The sequence below is a fragment of the Artibeus jamaicensis genome, unplaced genomic scaffold (assembly GCF_021234435.1).
Source record: "Artibeus jamaicensis isolate MK-2021 breed Jamaican fruit bat unplaced genomic scaffold, CSHL_Jam_final contig_465, whole genome shotgun sequence".
Taxonomy (NCBI): Eukaryota; Metazoa; Chordata; class Mammalia; order Chiroptera; family Phyllostomidae; genus Artibeus; species Artibeus jamaicensis.
In genome coordinates this window covers 14098472-14120607 of record NW_026521843.1, presented here as the reverse complement: position 1 = coordinate 14120607, position 22136 = coordinate 14098472, and the positions used below count along the sequence as shown (strand labels likewise).

Here is a 22136-nt window from a genome sequence, read left to right as displayed (position 1 = left end):
GCCCACGGCATGGTGAACGCTGGCAGGCCACAGCTCCCCCCGCCCGGCTGACGGTAGCTCTGCGCGTGCGAACTTGCCCCATGAAATACGCATGCAGGCGCAGCTTTGAGACCCGGGAACGGACCTCAGACTTCAAACCGCTGAAGAGGTGGGTGTCTCATGTCAGCGCCCCACCCACACAGAAACAGGTGGGTGGAAGGCCGAGGTATTTGAGGTTTAAAAAATTCTAAAAAATACAATTTTCCCTCCGAAGCATTATTCTGAGATAATCAGAAGGCCCCTAAAACACAAGCATTGATAATTCATATTTCCATCTTTAGGAATATGGGATGGTTAGTGTACACAGTCTCTGATAAAAAATCTAATTCATTTTCTTAACCATATGCAGGAGACTTTCTGCATATAAGTTTCAAAAAAAAATTTTTAAGTAGCTATTCCAAAGTGTCTTTCCATGTCCTTTAGGAAGGGAGTTTCTTTGTGCCGCCTAATTATAGAAGCTCATAAAACAAAGATAAACTCCAGCTGCGTGCTGGAGGTCTGAGCAAGGTAGCAAGGAAGGAGTGGGCAGGAAAGGACGGCCACAAGGGGGAGCTCAACGAAAAGTCAAGTGCTAAGCCGCGGCCGGAAGTCGGAGACAAGGGGAGTGAGGTGGGCGCAGGAGACCTGGGAGGGTCGGCAAGGCTGGTTGCAGAAACTGTACACGGGAAATGACAGCGACTCTCCAAGTCGAAATGTCTCTTGGCAGCTCCAGACAGAGTGAGGTGGTGAGGCCGGGATTAGGACTATGCAGCTGGCAGTCCTCCACACAGGTGGGATTCAAAGCCACGGGACTGAAGTTCAAGGCAATGAAACTTTTAAAAAGTCAAAGGGGTAAAATGCTTTCTAGAATAGCTTATCAGGCAGGAAAAGGCAGAACCCCCGCACCCCAAGGAAACCAATTAAGAATAAATTGACAAAAAAAAGTCTGAGATTCAGTATTCAATAAAAACAGGAAAGCCACAGCGCTTGGCCAGAATGGCACCATTGGTATCCTACACGGGGAAGTTTTTGTCCGAATAAGGGGTCATAGGTCAAATTATGAATGTGGGGGAGGGGCAAGGGGGCAAGCGATAAGCAACGGAAAATGGCCACAGAGACCAGAGAGGACAGAGGTAGTGTGTGCAGAGAGGAGCGGCAGGACTCCTTGGAGGGTTTTTCAAGATGAGGGAGACTGGAAGTTTGAAGCCAGAGGAAGAGCCACTGAGGACAGGATGCAGGGGATGGTGTCCCGCCCCGCCCAACCAAGCTCCCTTCTCCCACCTCGCCTCCTCTTCATCCAACACCCAACTTTCTGACTCCTCCCTCTTTGCCCTCCGACCTGCCAATCGCCACATTCCCAGCCCTTTTTTTTTTTTTTTTTTTTTTTGCTGTACGCTCTCTTCTAGGAGGAGGTGGGGGAGAGCACAGCCAGTTGAGAGCACTATCTTTTCTTAAAAACTTTTAATAATAACTTCGACAGTGGACCCTCCTACAGAAGGGAAGCACACACGCCCACCCCCACCTCCAGCACGGCAGGGCCCAGGAGCAAGGGGCGGAGAACGTTCGCTTACCGATTGATCTTCCTCTTCTGCTGGGATTTAATCACCGTGCTTTCTTCGTCTCTCTTCTTCAGCACCTGGAAGTTGTACTGTAACTTTTCTTGGTTTAGCTGGTAAGTTGCTTTCATTTGTTGAAGTTGTTGCTCAAGAATCTAAAGTTTGAGAAGATAATACTGATTGGCCCCGGGAGAATTTTGTTATGCCTGAGGATCCCGATGGTACATTTTGGAGCCCCATCAGAGGAATGACAAGGACAAGTGTCCCCCCTGAATCCTAAGGAAATGTGTCATGAGAAGCAACTTAAAGGCCAACCAGAAAGAACACAAATCATTCAGCTGCGAGCTGCAGTGAACATACCCAACGCCTCAGGGTGGTCAGTTGGAGCTTTCATTCCCCCTGGTAGTCCGCTGCAGACCCCGTAGAGGTCAAAGCAGCCCCCCTAGAAATACCATGAAAGTTCATATTGCCACAAAAACCCGCGATGTTCCCACTCCGACCTTCTGGTTGGCAGTGTGAGTGCTTAACTGCGTCCATTGTGAAGGAGGACAGACCTAACCGCCCTTACTTTTGGGGTTTCCACTCTGTAGTCGTGCATTCGGCAAATATTTACCGAGTGCCGAATATAAAGGGCAGGGGAACGTAGGTTTACAGCTGTTCATATGGCAACGAATACAATAATGCATAAATAATAATACAAGAATAAACTCTGGCCCTGGCTGGTATGGCTCAGGGGACTGAGCGCGAGCCTGCAAACCAAAAAGTTGCTGGTTCGATTCCCAGTCAGGGCACATGCCTGGGTTGCAGGCCAGGTCCCCAGTAGGGGGTGCACAAGAGGCAACCATACACTGATGTTTCACTCCCTCTCTTTCTCCCTCCCTTCCCTGTCTACAAAAATAAATAAAATCTTAAAAATAAAAGAATAAACTCTGTCTTATGAACTCGCAACTGTAAGTCTGCTCTTGCCACACCCCGTAGGTCAGACACTTGACTAGGTGCCGATGAGAAAACACTGGTGAACAAGGCACAGTCCCGCCCTGTCTGGGAGAAGGACAGGTGACGAGCGCTGGTGACAGGAAGTAATGGAGGGATAAGCACAAGGTGGTAGGGGGCCGATGAGAGGAGCACTTCCAAGGCCAGGACAGGCCTCCCTGAAAAGATGGCATCAGCATGGCTAACCGAGATCCAGAGAATGGGGAGGAGTTACTCGGGTGGACACCTGAGAGGAGAAAGTTCTAGAAAGAGGTGCTTTGGGAAAACCCCAGCAGAAATGAGGCTGGCAGAGCAGCAGGGCCTGACCAAGCTAGGAACTGGGCGCTTTATCCTACAGGCGAAGGAGGGCCACTGGAGATGTTAAGCAGGGGAGTGGAGTGGTCAGTGCAGGCCGTGCAGAAGGACCGTTGGGACGGCTGGGGAAAGGAGGTCCGAGAGGGCCAGCTGGGGGCAGAGCAGACACAGACAGGCCTGCCCCGCCTCTCCTGGTAGAAATGCAGGAACAAGGGTGCAGTTAAGCATAGTCAGATCGTGATAAAGCAGCCGCAGGTGATAAGCTCTTTTAAGCCTCCATCCCATCTCCCTCCACCAGGCCACAGACCTTTGCCAAGGAATCAACAGAGGAAGTGACTGCAGGCAGCTATCACCACCCGCTGTGCGTCATCCTCAAGGTGAGTAACCGGCCGGAGGTGAAGCAGAGCAGAATAGAGGCACTGACACCTTATCAGGGGTGAGTCATTTCCATGGCCCCCATGGAATCCGGTGAGTCCCCAACTGCAACTGAAGGAATTCGCCAACAGTTCCTATTTAACCCTCCCAGGGACTTGAAAAGCTGCCTTGCGGGACAAGAATTTGAACGTCTCCTTCAGAGCAGAAGCCTGCAACATCAGTTCTTTAACATCAGCTCTTTAACAGGTGGGCAGTGAAGAACCGTATTGATCACTGAGATGATCAACACCTGTGCCTCTCAATTTCTCTACTTGCTTAGTCAAAATTGCATTTACTTTTACCAGTTATATGGTTTTCTTTGTAAAAAATTTTCCTGGTCCTGGCTGGTGTGGCTCAGTAGTTGGGCAATGGCCTATGAACCAAAGGGTCACCGGTTCGATTCCCATTCAGGGCACATGCCTGCGGTGTAGGCAGGTCCCCAGAGCGGGGCATGCAAGAGGCACCCACATGGATGTTTCTCTCCCTCTTCCTCCTTCCCTTCTCTAAAAAATAAATACATAAAACCCTTAAAAAAAAACTTTCTCTGATTGTTTCTACTAATTGTAGAAAACACAGAAAGTTCAGTAAAGAAAAAGAAGACATAGGAGGAAAAACTACCCATAATTCTCTCCCCAGAGTCGACTCGGCCAACTGTTGACATGACTCCTTCCAGTGTCCTTTACATAGCGAAGGTCGAACTATAACTACATTTCTTTATTTGTATCATCTTTTACTATACAAAATAAAACTTCATCTATGTTGCACATTCCTACTTTCTACAAATCTGGCCTTTAAAAAATTCCCCCAAAGTACAGCGCCATCCGTGCTCCTATTTTTCTGTCCAATGATTCCAAATCCTGTCTGCGCCCTCTCACAGGACAAAGGCAGGCACAGGCGCCTCGGAGCTGCCGCCCACGGCACACGCACATGCACGCACACGTGCACACGAACACGTTTTCCCGCTCTGAGTGTCCGTCCCCCTGCCACCCTCCACCGTTAGTCCCTCCCGACGGAGGGGCCAGGACAGCCAGGCGTCCAGGCTGCCCCTCCTTAGTCATATCTCACCAAACCCCCACGATCTCCCGTGTCTCTGAGTTTTTTGGTTTTGTTCAAGCATTTGAAAGTTAGACTAAGAACATGCGGTTCCACCCCTACAACTCAACAGCAAAACGGTAAATTTCCTGAATAGAAAATGGACAAAGCACCTGAATAGATGTTTCTCAACGAACACATACAAATAGCCAACAGCTATGTGAAACTGTGCTCAACGGCATTAATCATCAGGGAAATAAAAATGAAGACGACGATGAGATACTACCTCATACTGTTAGGATGGCTGCTATGAAAAACCAAAGGACAACAGGTGCTGGCAAGGCCATGGGGGAAAGAGAAGCCCTGCCTACTCCTGGGGAGAATGTAAACGGTGCAGCCACTACGGGAACGATATGGAGGCTCCTCCGAAAAGTTAAAAGTAGAGTCATCATCTGACCCAGCAGTCCCGACTCTGGGAATACATGCAAAGGAATTGAAACCGGGATCTTCATCGCAGACTTATTCGCAACAGCCAGCTAAGTGCCCAGCAGTGAACTACTGGATAAAAAAGGTGGTACTACACCCAGTGGAATATTATTCAGCCTTCAAAAAAGGGAAATGCTGCTATTTGCAGCTACAGGGGTGGACCTGGAGGATGTCATGCTACGAGAAATAAACCAGACGCAGAAAGAGCTGCATGATCTCATACGTGGGATCTAAAATGGTCAAACTCATGGAATCAGGAGAAGAATCTGCTACCAGGGCTGCCAGGGGTTGGGGGTGTGGAGGAAATGGGGAAGCGTCGGTCAAAGGGCACAGAGTTTCGGTTATGCTGGGCGAGGAAGTCCGGAAGGTCGCAGTGCGCCAGGGGGCCTATGGCTAACCACGCCATGATGCAGACTTACAATTCTGCTAAGAGGGTAGATTTTCTAGTAAATGCTCTCACCACAAAAGGAAAACAAAACAACAGCAAAAAAAAAAAAAAAAAAAAGAACACAAAGTTCCATCATTTCCCTGAGGCCGACAGTGTGTAGTTTTGTTGCATAAATTATCGGAGAACCAAGATAGCTTCAGAAAGCTTAACAATAGGCGTTTTCATTGCAAGTGTGGTGTGTGCAGCCCACGCGAGTGGGGCCGCGCTGTCGCAGACCCTGCTGTTCTTTGTCCGTGACCCTCATTTCCATGACACTGATGTGAGAAAGGCCAAGGAAAATCCTGGGACTGGTAAGAATCTACGTGGTCTAGTGGGGTATTTAATTTAACCTCTTTATATAAAATGACAAGAGGAGGAAGAACTAAAATTCTACCAAAGGCTATGTGGAAAAGCTTTAATTTAACATGCTTTTCTAGATGGGTACTGAACTGAACAAACCAAGCTTGAACATTAAGAGGCAATGGCATCACACCTAAATGTAATGACAGATGTACTTTTTTAAACGGATGTCGAGACACAGAGTCCCAGCCCTGGAGAGAGCTGCCGAAACCAGCGAAGTCTAGCCTCCTTCCCACTGCGGGGATTCTGCAGCACGAAGACAGGCAGAGTCACTCAGCCTTCAAATACTCGATGAGACAAAGGACTCTGTGTTTTGAGGGATAGATTTTTCTATTTGGACAGTTCTAACTGTTAGAATGTTCTTTCTAATGGTGATTCAGAATGTGCACCACAGCGATGTCCGATCGTCAGTCAGAGGGCTGCTTGGAATAATGGCAAAGATACAGGCTACAGAGCTGGACAGAACTGGGTTTGAGTCCAAAGTTTACCATTTACTGGACGAGTAGCCTTCTCTCTGAGCCTCCATTTGCTGGCCCTGGAAATGCTGTCAGTGATCTCCCCCTTTCATGTTAGGGTGAGGATTAGAGAAACTGGGCATTGAGGACCCGGAACATGGCAGAGGGCCTCTGGAGGGCGGCAGTCCTAGTTCTGGCCTGCTGCCGCAGCTGCCTTGCCCTCAGGACATGTTCCGCCAACTCTCTCAACAATTCCTCAGGTGCCTTGGGGCCCAGACCCTTTTAGGCATCTTGGTAGTTCTCCCCCAGTTGACTGAAGAAAGCGCTCCTCCAGGGCACCTTGTACCTGAGCCCCTGCAGATGTGGCCGTTTAAAGAAGGAACACCATCAGTAAAGGTCGGTTGAACGGACCGGCTCTGGAACGTCGGCAGTGGACGCCGAGGCTGAGACGCGCACAGGCGCTCTCCATGTGCTCTGGCTGAGGAGCAAGCCCTACCTGCACGTCCTGCTCCAGCTTGATCTTAATCGTGTTGTACTCTTCGAAATCCCAGACCCTCTGCTTTCTCAGCTGCCTCTCGTAGTCCTCCACCTTCTTGAGCCGGTTCGTAAGATACTCCAGCTGAGGGCACAAGAGGACAGGGGAAGTTGGGCCCCCTCCCTGCCCCGTCTCTCTCCTTCAGGTGGCTGACAAGAGTGACACGGGGACCGGTCTGAGAGAGCCATGACTCTGGAGAGAGTCTGTCCGCCCTGGGAAGCCCTCATGCCCCAAGGCTGTGTATCGTTTAACAGGGTCCTTCCTCCGGAATGTCCGAGAGGAGCTCACCATCATCAAGCACGGGGGGGGACGTAAGGTTTAGCACAGGGAAGAGAGCCAGCAATCTTGAGTAACTATGTATGGTGATAACCAGATTTATGAGGGTGATCACTCTGTAAGCCATGGAAAGCTTTAATCACTATGTTGCACACCTGAAACTAACATAATATTGTATGTCAACTGCAACTGAAAAAAAAAATTAAGCACAGATCCTGCAGTCAGATATTTGTATTTCTAAAAAAAATCCATTGCATCTTGGTTCTTATGTCTTTGTTCTATATGTCCCTGAAATAGAGTGACAACCTCACACCTTTTAAAATGTGTCTTACAGCACTTTCTTGGGCCACAAGCATCCGTGGCTGCAGCAGATGCCCAGGAATCAAGGGAGAAGGTGACATGGAAACCAGAGCCAGCTGCACAGAGGGCCCTCGCCATGAGCAGGGCGACTGCCATCTGCAAGGGCACCTGATGAACTGCGAAGAGCAGCCCTGAATGTCTGCCAGGGCGATCCTCCGCAAGACACAAGACGGCCCGCGTGGCCAGTCGCCGCGGACATCACCCCCGCCTCCACGGATCACCCCGACACCCCCACCCTACCTCTTTGGCGTTGTGAGCCTGCAGCGCCCGCTCCCATTTCTTCTTATTACTGATCAGGAGCTCCTGCCGCTCCACCTCAAAGGCTTTCTATGAGCAAGAAGGGAAAGGGCTCTTGTGTCTGTTCTGATTAGGCAGGTCCCACGGCATCGGAGAACCCAAAGCTAACAGCCAAGTGCCATGTCACCACACAAATGGCTATGTCACCAAATGGTCACATACCCAAATGGCCTTGGAGGGAGCTGCCTGGAAGTCAGTGTTACAGACTGCAGCCTTCTCACAGGTTGAGACAGGGAACCTGCCGACGGACCGAGCCTGGGAGCTGGGGCAAAGCCAGTGCCCTTGCTGGGCAAACCCAGTGTGTCATTCAGTCGGGACAAGGGGTGTGTGCTGGGTGCCGTGGGTGGGGCTCCCACGAAGCAAAGGCAGCGTGGAGCTCCTGAGCGGCAGGCCTGGGGTGCAGGAATGAGTCCATGATAGTCCAGACAGAGAGGTGCCCCCCCCCCTTGGCTCTCTCTCATTTTAGAAAGATCTAAGCCTCCATTTCAACTTGATATTTCATTCAAATTCAAAGTACTGCTTCCTGAATCCTCCTTGGCATGCCCCTTCCCCCCCCATCCCTGACTAGCATAAGTAAATCGAGTAAATGATGGTTACGCAGCACCAATCTCCCTCCTCCACTCCTCTTACCCTCACCCAGCTTTACTTCCTTTCTAAGCACCTGTGAAATTATATATTCAGCTATTTATCTCTGTTGTCTGGCTGCCTCCTACTAGAATACAGGCTGCACCGAGAGCCTTGTTTTGTTCCTGGCCGTAACCCCAGCCCCCCATGCAGTGCCCGGCAAGAGTAGGCACTTGATGAATACTTTCTGAATGAGTAAATAAGCTAATGAAACCCCAGAGTGGAGACACAGGCGGGCGCCTCCCTGGACGGGCAGGGCCGCCCCAGCCTGCCTCCCAGGGCAGCAGGCGGGTCTTGCACCTGTTACCTCGATGTGGTTGAGCTCCTGACGAAAGGTTTTCATCACACTCTTCACTTGTTCCTCCATCCGCTCCAGCAACAGGCTGATGTCGTCTGATTGTTTCTTCAAGTCCTTCACATACTGGTCATCCTTCATTTTTAACTCCTAGCAGAGAGCGTGTCAAAGGTGGGTCACACACTGCGACAGAAGCGCCTGCCACCTGGACCCCCGCCATCCGCACCTGTGACCACCAGGAATTACACGGTACAGGGAGAAAGTGCAGGTGATGGCGAGGAGTTGCGCAGCACTCTGAGGCCTGAAGCGAGGCCTCCGCATTTCTCCGTTCAGGAAAGGCAGACCCACAGCCCAGTGAGAGCCCCCCCACCGCCAGCCGGACCCCACCTGGCTGGGACGAACGGCCTGGGCCTCTTGCCTGCTGTAATTCATTGATAAGCTTGTTCTTATCTTCTATCAGCCCAGCACAGTGCTCCTGCTGGGTGTTGAGCATTTCCCACAGTTCCTGGGGGATTCTCTTCTCTTTGCCCTCCTTCCACTTGGCAGTAATTTCATCGAACTTGTCATGGCTGGTCTTGACTTCATTCTCCAGTTTTTCAAGCCTGCAAATACGAACATGCAGTCCGTGCTGGCTCCGCTTCCCATGCTGCCTCCCAACAGAGCTGGCAGGTGCCCCGGAGTCCGTGATACAGGGCCGGGTCCCAAGCACTGCGCCCACACACGCCTACCCAAAACCAAACCGGGCTCCGAGAAATCTGCTTTTCAGCACAATGCTTGAGTATAAAGCAACCGAGCCCAAATAAACAAAGTAGCACACAACAAACAGATCAACAGTAAAGACACACACACACACATCAATAGTCCATTGGTCGCACGCTTCTGAGTAAGAGGGTGACAGTAGTTAACACCTGGTCACTGGAGTTACATAGCTTGTGTTCAAGTCCTGACTTTGCTATTACTGATTCTCAACTTTAGACAAGTTACTAGGTTGGCCAAAAAGTTCATTTACTTTTTTTCTGTAGGATGGCTCTGGTAGTGTTTAGTGGTCTTTAACTTCATTCAAAACAATTTTGTTGGATTGTATTGTGACAGCTATTATGTCAGCGTGTATTTTTTAAAAACTTATCCAAACTGGTGAACTTTTTGCAGCCATTTTAATATTGAAGATGGAAGAAGATACAAAACATTTTTGGCACACTGATGCTTTTATTATTTCAAGAAAGGTAAAAATGCAACTGGAACACAAAAAAAGATTTGTGCAATGTATGGAGAAGGGGCTGTGACTGATCAAACATGTCAAATGTGGTTTGCAAAGTTTTTTGGTTACTACAGACATTTTGGTCAAATAATTTTTTGCTGTGGGGCTGTCTATGCATTGGGAGATGTTTAGCAGCAGCCCTGGCCTCTACCCACTAGAAGCCAATAATGGGAGATAAGCTGACATACTCAACGTATCCAATTCAATAAAGTTGCTGGTGAAAATGAAAACTGCATCTTTTATTTTACAGAAAAAACCAGCCAGACTTTTTGGCTAAGCCAACACTTAACCTTGTGAGCCCCACTTTTCTCACCCGTGACACGGAGAAGGTGAGAACCTCCGCCACCACATGGCTGTCGTCAGGACCAAATGAGATGATGCTCAGTGCAACCGTCACTTAGCAAGTGCTACTCATATGATGAACTGCCATTATCAACATGACCTCAAGAGTCTGGCCGTTCCTCTCCCAAATGAATGATAAATGTCCATTGGCATGCACAAACAGGGAGACTCCATCATCAACAATGGGAAATAGGGGTGGTCTTTTTGGAAATCCCAAAGAAACTATGTGACGGAGACCACCAACGTTGGGCCTGGGTTGAGGGAAGGCCTTAGGTCTCAGGACGGGGCATAGGGCATATGCCTGAGACTCTGTCCCTACTCCAGCAGAGGGCGCTCCCATGACACTGTCTCCAAAAAGCGTGCACACTCCCTTAAGGAAAGACTGGAATTGCAACCTAATCATCTTCTGATCCCATTTCTCCTTCCCACCCTCCAAGCTTGGCTACATAGTCCCTGTTATATTTCAACTGATTTTCTTCCTCCAAAAAATGAGAAACAGCCATGGGGTCATCTCTCCAAAATCCACATTGGTCTTGTAACTCTGCTCTTAAACCCTTCCATTTGCCCTGAGCGTCTGGGGACGAGTCCTCACTTCTTGGCCCGGCACTCAGGGCCTTTTGCAAGCTGCCCTGCTGAGGACCAGCCAGTTTAGCTCCTGGTATAGTCCATGCCAGTCAGTAGGAAGTTTCAAGAATAAAGTCACCAATTATATACTAATAAAGATGATACAGCTGCCAATAGAGGAGCTACTTACGTTTAACAACTAAAAATACCGTTATTAAACTTGCAGTGTGTGTATGCAAAGCTGGTCAAGTGGGTCTCTCCTCCGACTGAACTGTAGACTGAGGGGCAACCTGAGAGCTGGGCAGAGGGGTGAGCCGCAGCCCTCCCACTGAGGACTGGAGCTGGAGGTCTGCCAGGGGCTCCCACGGTCCCTCCGATGCTCTACACTCTACACTTCAACCATGGAGTCTCTCCTATTCTTCAATACCTGCGACATTGAACAGAACACTGACATGTTTATGGGTCTGGTCGCTCTTGTTAAACTGAGCTCAGGACAACCCAACAGACCTTCTTATTCTCATCTCTTCTCGTCCCCCAACCCGCTGCCCACGCGCCCTTCCCTACCGTGCTGTTTCCAAGCATGTCACGTGATCCGTGGATTTGCATGAGCTGGTCCCTCTGCCTAAAACGCCCACTCCTCAAATCCTACCCATCCTTCACGGCCCAAGCAAATGTCACTCTGCCTGGAGAGTTTCCTCTGTAAACCCTCCAGAGAGAATTAAAGGCCTCCCCGTATATGTTTCCACAACTCTTCACACCTAACCTTCATTTTCACATGCATCATGGTGACACGTTTCCTTGTCTATCTTGACTAGACTGCCAACGTCAAGACCAGAGGCTCTGCTCACTCTGGGTTGTACCCACACAGCTTGGCACCCAGAATGAAATACTTAAGAAAGGGAGGAGGAGGGGAGGGAAGGAAAGAAGGAGGAACAATTCATAAGGGGGTGGGACTGCACTACGTTTGACCAAGTCACTTTCCAAGGACTGGGGAGAACTCAGGGGCGCACAGAGGAGACACATACACAGCCACCTGGCTTCAGAGCAGGGGCCCCTCACCTCTGACGCCTTAGCTCCTCTTCCTCCACCCTCCTGTGCGTCTCTCTGATGTCCGTGGCCACCTGGATGTTCGTCACCAACTCGGTGCCACAGAGCAGCAGTTTAGCCAATTTCTGAAAGCAAGGAACTTACGACGTTAGAGCACTTTATAAAGAATGTATGTATTTAGAAAGTGTATAAAACCGTTCATAAGGAATTATAACTTTATCACTTCAAAGGAATTTATAAAGTCAGAAACACTTGTCACAACTGTTGGTAACTCTTCTATCCACCCGAGCACGAATCAAAAGCTATCTGGAGACTTTTCCTTTTTGTTTTTGTTCTTTTCTTTTTCTTTTTCTTTTTTTAAGGACTTTATTTATTTACTTTTAGAGAGGCTGGAAGGGAGGAGGAAAGAGAGGGAGAGAAACATCAGGGTGCAAGAGGAATATCGATGGGTTGCCTCTCACACGCCCCCAACCAGGGACCTGGCCCACAACCCAGGCATGTGCCTCCACTGGGAACTGAACCGGCAACTTTTTGGTTCACAGACCAGCACTCAGTCCATCCACTGAGCCACACCAGCCAGGGCTCCTTTTCTTTTTTAAATTCTCTCTTTCTCTCCTTCTCTCTTTTTTTTTTACCTTAAGACTTTTAAGAATGGATCTACGTAGCAGCCCATTTCCACCGGGACATTTGAGACGTGTTGCTACTGCACAGTCTAACAGCACTCTGCAGTTCTGGGTGGACTTCAGCTTCTTCTCAGAGCAGGGACCAGCCAGCCAGTGGGCTGGCATGTGCTCTAGGGACACTTCCCCCCGTCGACCTCCAGGAGGCTGACACTGCCGGGGTCCTTTCCAAAACTCTCAGCCGGGGGGCGGGGGGGGGGGGTGAGGCAGACAGTAACCACTGTCTTTTCATAACTATCTCCCCTCTTCTTCTAGTAACTGAACACCCTCATTTTAGCTGTGCATTTGACCTCCCAAAACAGATACACACCCCAAACTCCCCTGCAGCCAGAGTGGGCTGATCAGCCGCACAGGGGCAGAGCTGGCATGTGTCACTTCTGAACTGTGCCTTGAAGGGAAAGAGTGCGCCTTCTGTGGCCCCTACCTCCCCCTTCTCCCAGGCTGGAAGTGGTGCTAGAGCACAGTATGAGGGGCACCCAACTGTGGCCAAAGGAAACGTAACGTACTCATCAGGCGGTAATTATAGAATAGGCTGTACTAACAGACTCATAGAAGATTCATGTACTAAGAGTTTCCATATAAGTATTTTATAGACATCAGCACTTGAACCTCCTACTTAATTAACCAAGGAATGGTCCTGACCACAAGAAAGTGGGCAAGTGTCAGCGACTCGTGCAGAACCAGCAACAACACTGCCGCACGTCCTCCTCCCAGGTATCAGCAGGGAACTGCAGACCGAGGGACGAAACTGCATGACGATGCACACTGGAGACAGCACCGAAACCACCCAAGAGCTGAGCTGAGAAAGTGCACATTGCGGAAACGCCTGCGGCCCCCTCTTCACATGGTTCCCCTACATAAATTAGCCAGGACGCCTGAGATGCTCAGTTGGGCTTTGAGACGAGAGTCCCTCATCTTCCAGGTCGCCCATACCAGAATAAAACCACTTTCCTTTACATCGGCACCTGCCTCTCAAGTATTGGCTTTCAAAGCAGCGAAGCAGTGGGCAGCCCGACCTGCATTCAGTTACAAGCAGATGAAGGGCAGAAGGAGGCGAGGGTCCGGCATGGAGGAGACCCCATGTCAGCCCTGGGTTAGTAAGTGGGGCAGGAAAATAAGCCTCTATCTTACTGAAGCTAATGTTACGTGGGATCTTCTGTTACAAGGGAGAGAACCGTAGCTGGCTGCTCTGCCCTCCCCTTCATGGACTTGGGGATTCTGCCCTTCTAATCCCTCCTCATAAACGCCACACTCCGTATCCTCGCTCCTGGCATTTTTGTCATGTCATCATTTCACCAAAAAGTTCACGTACCCTTCGGTTATGCCTAAGGTTTTCCCAGTCTGTTTTGGAGCCTGTACATTCTCCAACTCTCCAATCATTTTGGAACCGAGAACCTATAAACATCTTTATCCCAAGGAGTCACTGACTCAGTCAGAGACTTTGTCTATTTCATTTTGAGATGCGGTTTTCATGAATATAAAACAGATCCTAAACCAGGTAACTTGGGCAACACAGACTCTTTAAAATGCTCGCGGCCTTACCACTTGTACCGAATAGTCTTACCTGCATAAGGAAGTAATGGCTTTCCTGCAGCTTTGATCAATTTTGTATTTTTTACTCAGACAAAACAAACATCAGAAATTTCTGAATCAAGGATTTAAGACTCAAAGTGAAATTGAAAATGTTATAGACACCAACAGACCAACAAACACACCCCTGACGTTTTTAAGACCCAAAGGAAGAATTTAAGTGGAGGTCCACATACCATACATCTAAGTATTTAAAAATTATAATTCAGTGTTATCAACTGTCAATAAAATATGTTCTGTGCTCCTACCTTGACAGCTTCATAACAATTTAGACTCCTAGTTTGAATTTAGACCACATGGCACAGTTCCGCCCAGCAGGTGGTGGCTAAGGGAGAGCCCCGTAACCTTCCCACCACACCTCTGTCCCACACCATTCAGGGCTTTGTGTGCAGGCATATGGACTTCCCAGACCGCACTCCCAAGCTCCATCTGTGGCCCTTGGTCATCCACCAGCCTCGAGGTAGTACAACAGTGGCCTCACTCATCTGTCCTGAGCAGGACAGATCTTGGGAAAAGCCTCATGTAGGCCTTGAAAGCGCATTCAGAACCCTTTGGGCAGGGAATTTGTGGTTCTGTGATACGCTGAGAGTGATCTAAAGGGGGAACTTGGGCTCTAAATGAACTTGAGGCAAGTTCACTTGCTGGAGTGCATTCAGAAGAAAGCCAGAGCAACACACAGGTGCCTCATCATTACCACTTCTGTTTAATGGGCTTGAAGGGCCTGTCTAATGCAATAAGGCAAGAAAAAGAAATAAAAGGCACAAATATTAAACAGGAAGAGATAAAACTTAAGATGATATGATTATATATGTAAAAAACACTAAAGTAAGAAAGGAACTTCAGGTAAACTACTAGAATTGAGTTAAAAAGTGAATTTGACTAGGTTGCTGAATATCAAATCAATATAAAAAAATCAATTGTACTCTTTACATCAACAATGAATAAGTGTCACCTCAATAAAAAGTATAAAACATTGCTGAACAAAACTAAACAACACCTAAATAAATGGAGGAATATTTTGTACTCATGGACTATAAATCTCTATATTGGTAACATATTATTTCTTTCCCAAATTGCTCTCTAGATTCAACCCAGTGTTAAGTAAAATTCCAGCAGGTTTTCTGGTGGAAATCAACAAGCTGATTCTAACAGGTATGTGTAAATGCAAAGGGTCAAAAAGAGCCCAGACAATCTTGAAGAACAACAAAGTCGAAGGACCTACCTACCAGATAAGCTACAGTGATTAAGACAGTGTGGGACTGGCAAAAAGACAGACAAGCAGACCAATGGGACAAAACAGAGAATTTAGAAACAAACACACATTTATGATCTGATTTGCAACTAAGGTGCACTGCAGTGTTGTGAAGAATGGATGATCTTTTTGATAAGTGCTGCCGGGCTGATTAAAAATCCACCTGGATTTTTAAACACCTTGAGCCCTGCTTTTATACCACACACTCGAATCAATTCCAGATAGATTATAGACCACAATGTAAACAGGGGAACATTTATTCTTCCAGTACGGAAACATGGAAGAATATCTTTATAGACTTGGAAGAGAGGAAGAAAAACAGGGAACAAAAAGAATTACCTCTAAAAATGATTGCTAAGGTGCAGGGCCAAGGGCAGGGGCCCCTGCTGCCCAGGTCTTAGGGCAGAACTGGTATTTAATACCTCGACACTGAGGGAGGTGGCACTCTTGGTATACATTTCTTCTTGGTGCCAAGGCATTTCAGACCTCAGTCCTAAGTGATAGGAACCTTGAAAAGCTGCTGATGAAAACATTATTACCCTTTTGGCTTTACATGCCACTCAAAGACTGCTCATGATGAAGTGTGTATCAGTATTTTCAAGATTATATCAATACTATCTTTTCAAGATTATATATAATATCATTTTGCTCAGAGATCACTGACCCTTTAAATGAAGAAACCTAGGGCCCGGCTAGGTAGCTCAGTTAGTTAGAGCATCATCTCAAAACACCAAGGTTGCAGGTTCAATCCCCAGTCAGGGCACATATAAGAATCAACGAATGGATGTGTGAATAAGCAGAGCAGCAAATCTCGCTCTGTGTGTGTGTGTCTCTCTCTCTGTCTTATCTCTGTCTCTACCTCTATCTCTCCTTTCCCCTTCCTCTCTCTCTCATATCAAGAAAGAAAGGAACAAACAAACCTCGGTACAAAGAGGTGACGTGACTCCTGCACTTCACAATAAGCAGCAGATCTGGGCCGAGAAAGCACAGCAACTCAGTATTTTCTCCATTACCATAAAATATCTTATCCTCGACATAGTACAGTATAGGTTATTCATTATCCTATATATTTATTCTCTATAATAATATGTCAGTAGCTTGAATATTTTTCCTCTCAATAATTACACTTTAATTTCTGCCAGAAATGAGCTCTCTCTCTTCTCCACTTTTATAAACCCCTCCCATTTTTCTAAGACCCAGCTCAAACCACGCTTCCCCTACAGGACCTTCCCCGGCCAGGCCTGCTTAGAGAGCAGGTTTCCATGTCTCGGTTCCTACAGTATCACCATCTACGCAGTTCATTTTTCAAGTTATTAAGTGTAGCACTTGGCTAGGTCTGGCTCACTGTTTTGAACTGGCATTTTTATTCCTCCAGCAGCTCTTGTTCCCAGTCCTTTATTAAATACTCCAGGAGCCCCGTCATTGCCAAGGGAGAGCAAGGGATGATTTTCTTTTTGGTGGTCACTGAGTATAAGCCAGGTGCTCCTCCACAGGGAATCAAAGAGACTCCCTCTCACAGAGCTTACAGTTGCTTTGGGGACATTGCACGCCAACACATTTGCAAAGTCATACAAAGCAGAAGACTATCCGAAATGCAATGAATTCGACTCACAAGAAGTGGTCAGTATCTGTAAAGGAGTTCAGCCTGGTGTGGACGGCCTCACGAGGGGTTTGGGACCTAGAAGGTCTTCAAGTATGGGAAGATAACCTGAAGACAGAGAGGAGAGGTGAAGAGGGAAGAAGAGGAGAGGGGAGGAGCTGGGCATTCAAGAAGATCAAAGGCACTGAGCAGAAAGAACAAAACCATTGGAGTAAGCAAGTCCATCAGCTTCCCCAAAGTGGAAGGCCCAAACTAGGTAACAATGGGAGAGAAGATTAGAAAGTTAAGATGGGAACAGACTACAAAAGGTGTTGAATGTCAGGCTAAATTATATGGACTGTATCCTATGAGTAGTGAATGCCATAAAAAGTACGCAAGCAAAGAAAAGGCAGCGTCAATTCCAGAGACAATAACGCAAAGGCCTACTCCTAGGGAGCTCCCACAATCGGCAAGATTCAAATTCAGTTCTGCCTGGAGACAGGCGATAAAGTCTGCACTGCGCTCTCATCTCCACTGAGTTTCTTCTAGTCTAAATGAGAACACCACATCCCGCCCTCTAGTCTCGCAGGACTGCTGAGACCCATTTGCTACTACTCAGTTCATACCAGTCTGCTTTCTTCCTTCTGTTTATAGCTCTTGCTTTGATCTTCCTCACTCTCCTTCTTCCCATCTAAATATTCTCCAAGCGCTTCCCTGTGATGGAAAAGAACAGAGAAACTGACATTATCTCTAGTACTTAAATTCTATCTTTAAAAAGTACAAAAGTACTTTCATACAATATACAAAAGTACATTCTACAAGGTTAAAAATCTAGATGTTAAAAAAACACAACCATAAAACCCGAGAAGTAAATAGAGGAGCGAGAATAAGACCAAAGTCAGGGTGGGGGGAAAGATTGAAAGATTTTACTTCCTAAAATTTTAAAATTTTATTCTTAAAAGTCAAGAGGTAAACTGGTAAAAGATATCTGACAAAATTTTGCTCTCTATTAAATAGAAAAGCCTCCTTCAACTCAATACCCCCAAAAGACAAAAAATACCAGATAGAAAAATTGGCAAAGCATGTGAACAGGTGATTCATGGGAGAAATGCAAATGGCAAATAGATGCTTGAAAATATGTTCCACTTTGCATAACCAGAGAAATAAAATTGCGAACCTGTGAGGCATCATTCCTCTCCTACAGACCAGGAAAGATGGGAAAGGTTGGCAACACGCACTCACACTCACAGGGCCATGCTCATTCTCCTGATTGCTGTCAGTGTGGTCTGAGCAGAGCAGGACCATCGGGCTACCCCACCGAACACCCCACTGAGCCTCCTCATCAGGAGGCTTCACAAACGGGGCCGGCTGGACAAACAGGACGAAGAATACTTTTGACATTTTTTAATGGTTTCAGAAGGAAAGAGCAGGGTGAACAGACAGAGGACAGGGGATTTTTAGGGCAGAGAAACCATTCTGTTCAACACTCTAATGGTGAATACACATCATTATACAGTTGTCAAAATCCACGAACACCAAGGGTTCGTGGTGTAAACGTGTAAACTCGTTTACATCACAGTGTAAACTCCGGGCTTTGACCGACAGTGACGTGTCAGTGAGGCTCATCAGTTGTCACAAACGGACCACTCTGGTGGGGATGTTGACAGCGGGAGAGGTTCTGTGTGTGTGGAGGCAGGAGGTTCAAAATATATGGGAAAACTCTGTACTTTCCACTTGATTTTTCTGTCAACCTAACACGGCTCCAAAAGAAGTCTATTAATTTAGGGGAAAGATAAAAATATGAAGAAAGTTTTGTGACACAAACATATGACATTCACATTCCAGTAGCCATAACTGAAGTTTTGGTGGGACACAGCCGAGTCGCTTTAGGCCCTTGTGTCCAGGGGCCAGCAGACAAGAAGGGAAGCCACCGTCTTAGTGGGCCGCTGACCTCGGCCAGCAGGACACGGAACAGTGTTGGGACACAGTGAGGGTGTTCAGGAATCCCGGGAGTCACGCAGGTGCCTCTCAGGTGCCACCTTGTGACAGTCCATTGTGTCTGTGAACGGACAGGAGCCGCAACCCTGAAAGGGATACGGTTATCAGCTTCAGACACTTCGCAACTGAGGGTGCGTGTCACACCAGCAGATGAGCCCCTGAGGCCAGCAGAGGTGGCAGCTGAGGCCCACTGGATAAATCCTTGTGGAGGGTGGGCAGGCGAGGCGGGCGGGAAGGAGAGACAGGTCTCCGAGCGCAGGTCATGGGTCGCCTGCGTTTCAGGGCCCTGCCCACAGTGCCCGGCGCACCTGGCTTTCCGTGAAAGTGTCGAAGGGATTATGATTTCTGTTTACTAGCGTGTTCTGTCTCTCACTTTACTAGCGTGTTCAATGTTTTAACATCCCATTGAAGCTTCTGGAAGAAATGTTTTCTATCTTATTAAGAAACAAGAAAGAAGTGTGAGAGCACGTGGGGCACTCGGCCCTACACTACAAGGGCTGTCGCCCCTGCAGGCGCCCCCTCGGGCACCGCACTGCCTTTCGACCACCACCCCCCACCCCACCCCGGCGCTTGGTGTCCCGCTGCGCAGCCCCGCTCACCGTCTCCGGGCCTCCAGGCGCGCGGCGATGCGGAGGCGCCGGGCTTGGATCCGCTCCTGAGGGTTCTCGGAATGGATCGAGGGCCCGCGAATCTCAGCGGTTAAGTGTTCCTCCTCATTCTCCCCCAAGACCCCCAGGGGTCCCGACTGGGGATTCATGGCAGGCGCGTCCCCGGGCCTGCTCCGCCCAGACCACCGCCGGAAGGTGGCTGGGTTGCCAACAACAAACCGTTGCCAGGGAAAAGCAGTCACCTGACCCACCTGGGAGCTTGCGCGCAGCTCAGGCCCCGCCCACCGTCATTGCGAACTTGGCATCCCGGTTTGGGGCTTGATTCCTCTCTCCTGCGGTTAAGAAGTGCTATCTGCAGGCCCCAGGAAGGCCCAGTCACTTCAGACAGGAAGACCGAAGAGCTGGACCGAGTTGTGGTTCATCGCTTACTGACCCTGAGGACTAATTCACCCTTCGTTCGTCATCAAATGTGAATGCCTCAAAATCATATCCCTCGAAGATCATTGAGCACCTCATTGCCCAGCGCCATGCTAAGGGTACAGGCATTGCCCTTCCCTCGTGGAGGGTACAGAAGAATAGATCCGCTGAGCTTATCGTCTCGTTGGGAAGTTTGGACTAAAGCATATTGCATCCATCCATTATTCAACATCCATTCATCTTTTAGCTCCTACGTCGTGCATGTGGCAACTCCCCTCCTTTAGAACGTGAAACCCCATACTCTCAACACATTTTTACCCAGCAAGGGATTATCGTCTTCTGTAGCCATCTTCGTAGGCTACAACCTAGGGCAATCCCCCCATCACCACCTTACGGAAGGAGGAAAGGGGAACAGAATTCCAGGGGTATGGGCGGGGAGGAATGTGAGGGTTCAGAAGCACAATTAAACTCAAGGAAGCACTGCCCCTTAAAAACGCAGTATTTCCTGGGTGTTTTCTGTGTCTCTATGTCAACAAAATAGAGTTCTTACTAAGAATTAAAATGCTTTAAAAAATAAACTGCGCAACATTTGGCAGGGCCTTGCTCCATTGGCCTGTGTGGGAAACTCGGGAAGGGGCCGTGGGGTAGTGAGAAAATGCAGGTCTCGCCCCAGACCTGACCTGCGACCTTGGATAAGTCAGCTGCTCAAGGACCACTTTCTCAGCTGGTGCGTGGTACCGTCTGCCTCCTCAACTCAGGCAATTGCGAGGCCAGAGGCAAGCCTTTTGTGAGGCAAATAGAGTTCGGGAGGTTTTTCAAGAAATCATTTATTCCAAGTGAGCAAGTTGTAGAAATATTTGGGAGTGCCAAAATCTGGAAGCAGCCAAGAGTGCCGATAGCTCTGCCTGATCCTTGTCCCATATCTGGAGGTGAGGGATGAAATAGGGTTGGGGATAGTGTTTACTTTGGGGCTTCAGGGCCCTCTGCCAAATTTCTCTCTCCTTTGGCTATAACCTCAGGCATTCAACTTCCCTTAGAAGCCTAGGAATCGGAGATAGCGTTCGGCCCAGAATTCTGCCAGACCCTGGCCCGCGCTCCCAACTGTCTGCGAGAAGAGGAACAAGTGTGAGCGTGCCTACAGCTGGGAGCAGGCTGCCATGAGGAGAGCAGTGGGAATGAGCTCTTGCACAAGAGGTCGGTGCCATAAGCACCCGTGAAGGTTGATCAGTGAGATGCTTGGCCCTAAAGCTGTCCTCAGGTACCATCATTCCAGATGGATAAGGAATCTGATTCCTTTTTTTGCTGTCTGGAAGCTTTTAAGCCTCATTCTTCCCCTTTGCTCCACATCTGGGCAGCTGCATTAAAAAAAAAAAAAAAAAAGCTGTGTTCTCTCCTTTGGCGTTGGCAGCAGCTTCCAGGGTGCGCTGGGTACCCTCATCCCAGCCCCCACCCCCAACCACACGGAAGCCCCAAGCTGGTCTCCTTTCCCGGCTCTCTCCAGCCATCTTCCAACCAACTGGAAGGGGGTCTTCCTTGCTTGGTCACAGATGGGCTCAATGGCATGAGTAATAAACCTTTTCACATAGCTGTGGGAAAAAAGACAACTCATTCACTGCTGGAAAGGCACATTTTAGAATCGCCAATACCTGTTAATAGCTTGAATAGTTTAAATAATGTATTGACTGGGTGATTCTACTGAAAAGAAATAGCCTAGAAAGACAGCGTCTAGGCTACAGCGCTGTGGGGTAGGAATCATGTCAGTTTTATTTAGCAGAGTCCACACAGCGCCTAGCCCAGCCCCTGCCGTGCAGTGAGTGCTCCATAAGTATTTTTCAAATGAAAGGAATAGACACACATGTATCTGTATGCTCACTGCGGTTATTTGTAATATTAAAACTGTGTATGACCCAAAATCCGTCAATAGAGGAACTGATCAAGCCTTCACAGCATGAAGAACAATGCAGCCACTGGGGATGAATCTAACCGAAACGGACACCCAAGCTACATCATAGAGGCAGGGTGCACAGCGCAGCGCGTGGAGGGTGGTCCCAGTTTTATTCGAAACATAGGCAGAATGTACACGGGAGAAATGAGGAAAGAACACAGAGCAGTTAGGCTCTCTGCGGATTAGGGCTGTGGGGGATTTTCAGTCGGTAGTCTCTCAAAAAATTTTTCTAACAAAGAACACAAATCACTACGGATGTATTAAAAAATAAAGTTTATTCATGTATGGTTTTTTTCAAGAGTGGTGACAGGAGCTCGAGAGATGGCAGCAGACAAGAACACGGGGGTGAGAGGTTCGCAGGGAGGCTGGAGGTGGCGTCTACCTTGATGGGTCACTAGCCTCCGGAGTCTGGTCCTCAATTGGCAGCCAGAATT

General features: G+C 48.3%; 1 protein-coding gene across 3 annotated transcripts in view; it reads right to left on the bottom strand.

The window, feature by feature from the left end:
* DRC1 (dynein regulatory complex subunit 1) overlaps positions 1 to 19537 on the bottom strand; it is a 30488-nt gene extending 10951 nt beyond the window's left edge. For 2 of the 3 annotated variants that reach the window (XM_037146776.2, XM_053667046.1), the window contains exons 1-8: positions 19332 to 19537; positions 17361 to 17448; positions 11646 to 11758; positions 8841 to 9024; positions 8435 to 8572; positions 7447 to 7533; positions 6532 to 6654; positions 1590 to 1729 (exon numbers count right to left, since the gene is read on the bottom strand). In XM_037146776.2, coding sequence (XP_037002671.2) covers positions 1590 to 1729; positions 6532 to 6654; positions 7447 to 7533; positions 8435 to 8572; positions 8841 to 9024; positions 11646 to 11758; positions 17361 to 17448; positions 19332 to 19489 — 1031 coding nt within the window. In that variant the 5' untranslated portion in view covers positions 19490 to 19537. The remainder of the gene's footprint in view (positions 1 to 1589; positions 1730 to 6531; positions 6655 to 7446; positions 7534 to 8434; positions 8573 to 8840; positions 9025 to 11645; positions 11759 to 17360; positions 17449 to 19331) is intronic. The other variant, XM_053667047.1, reaches the window with a different exon arrangement.
* Between the last annotated feature and the right edge of the window lie 2599 nt (positions 19538 to 22136).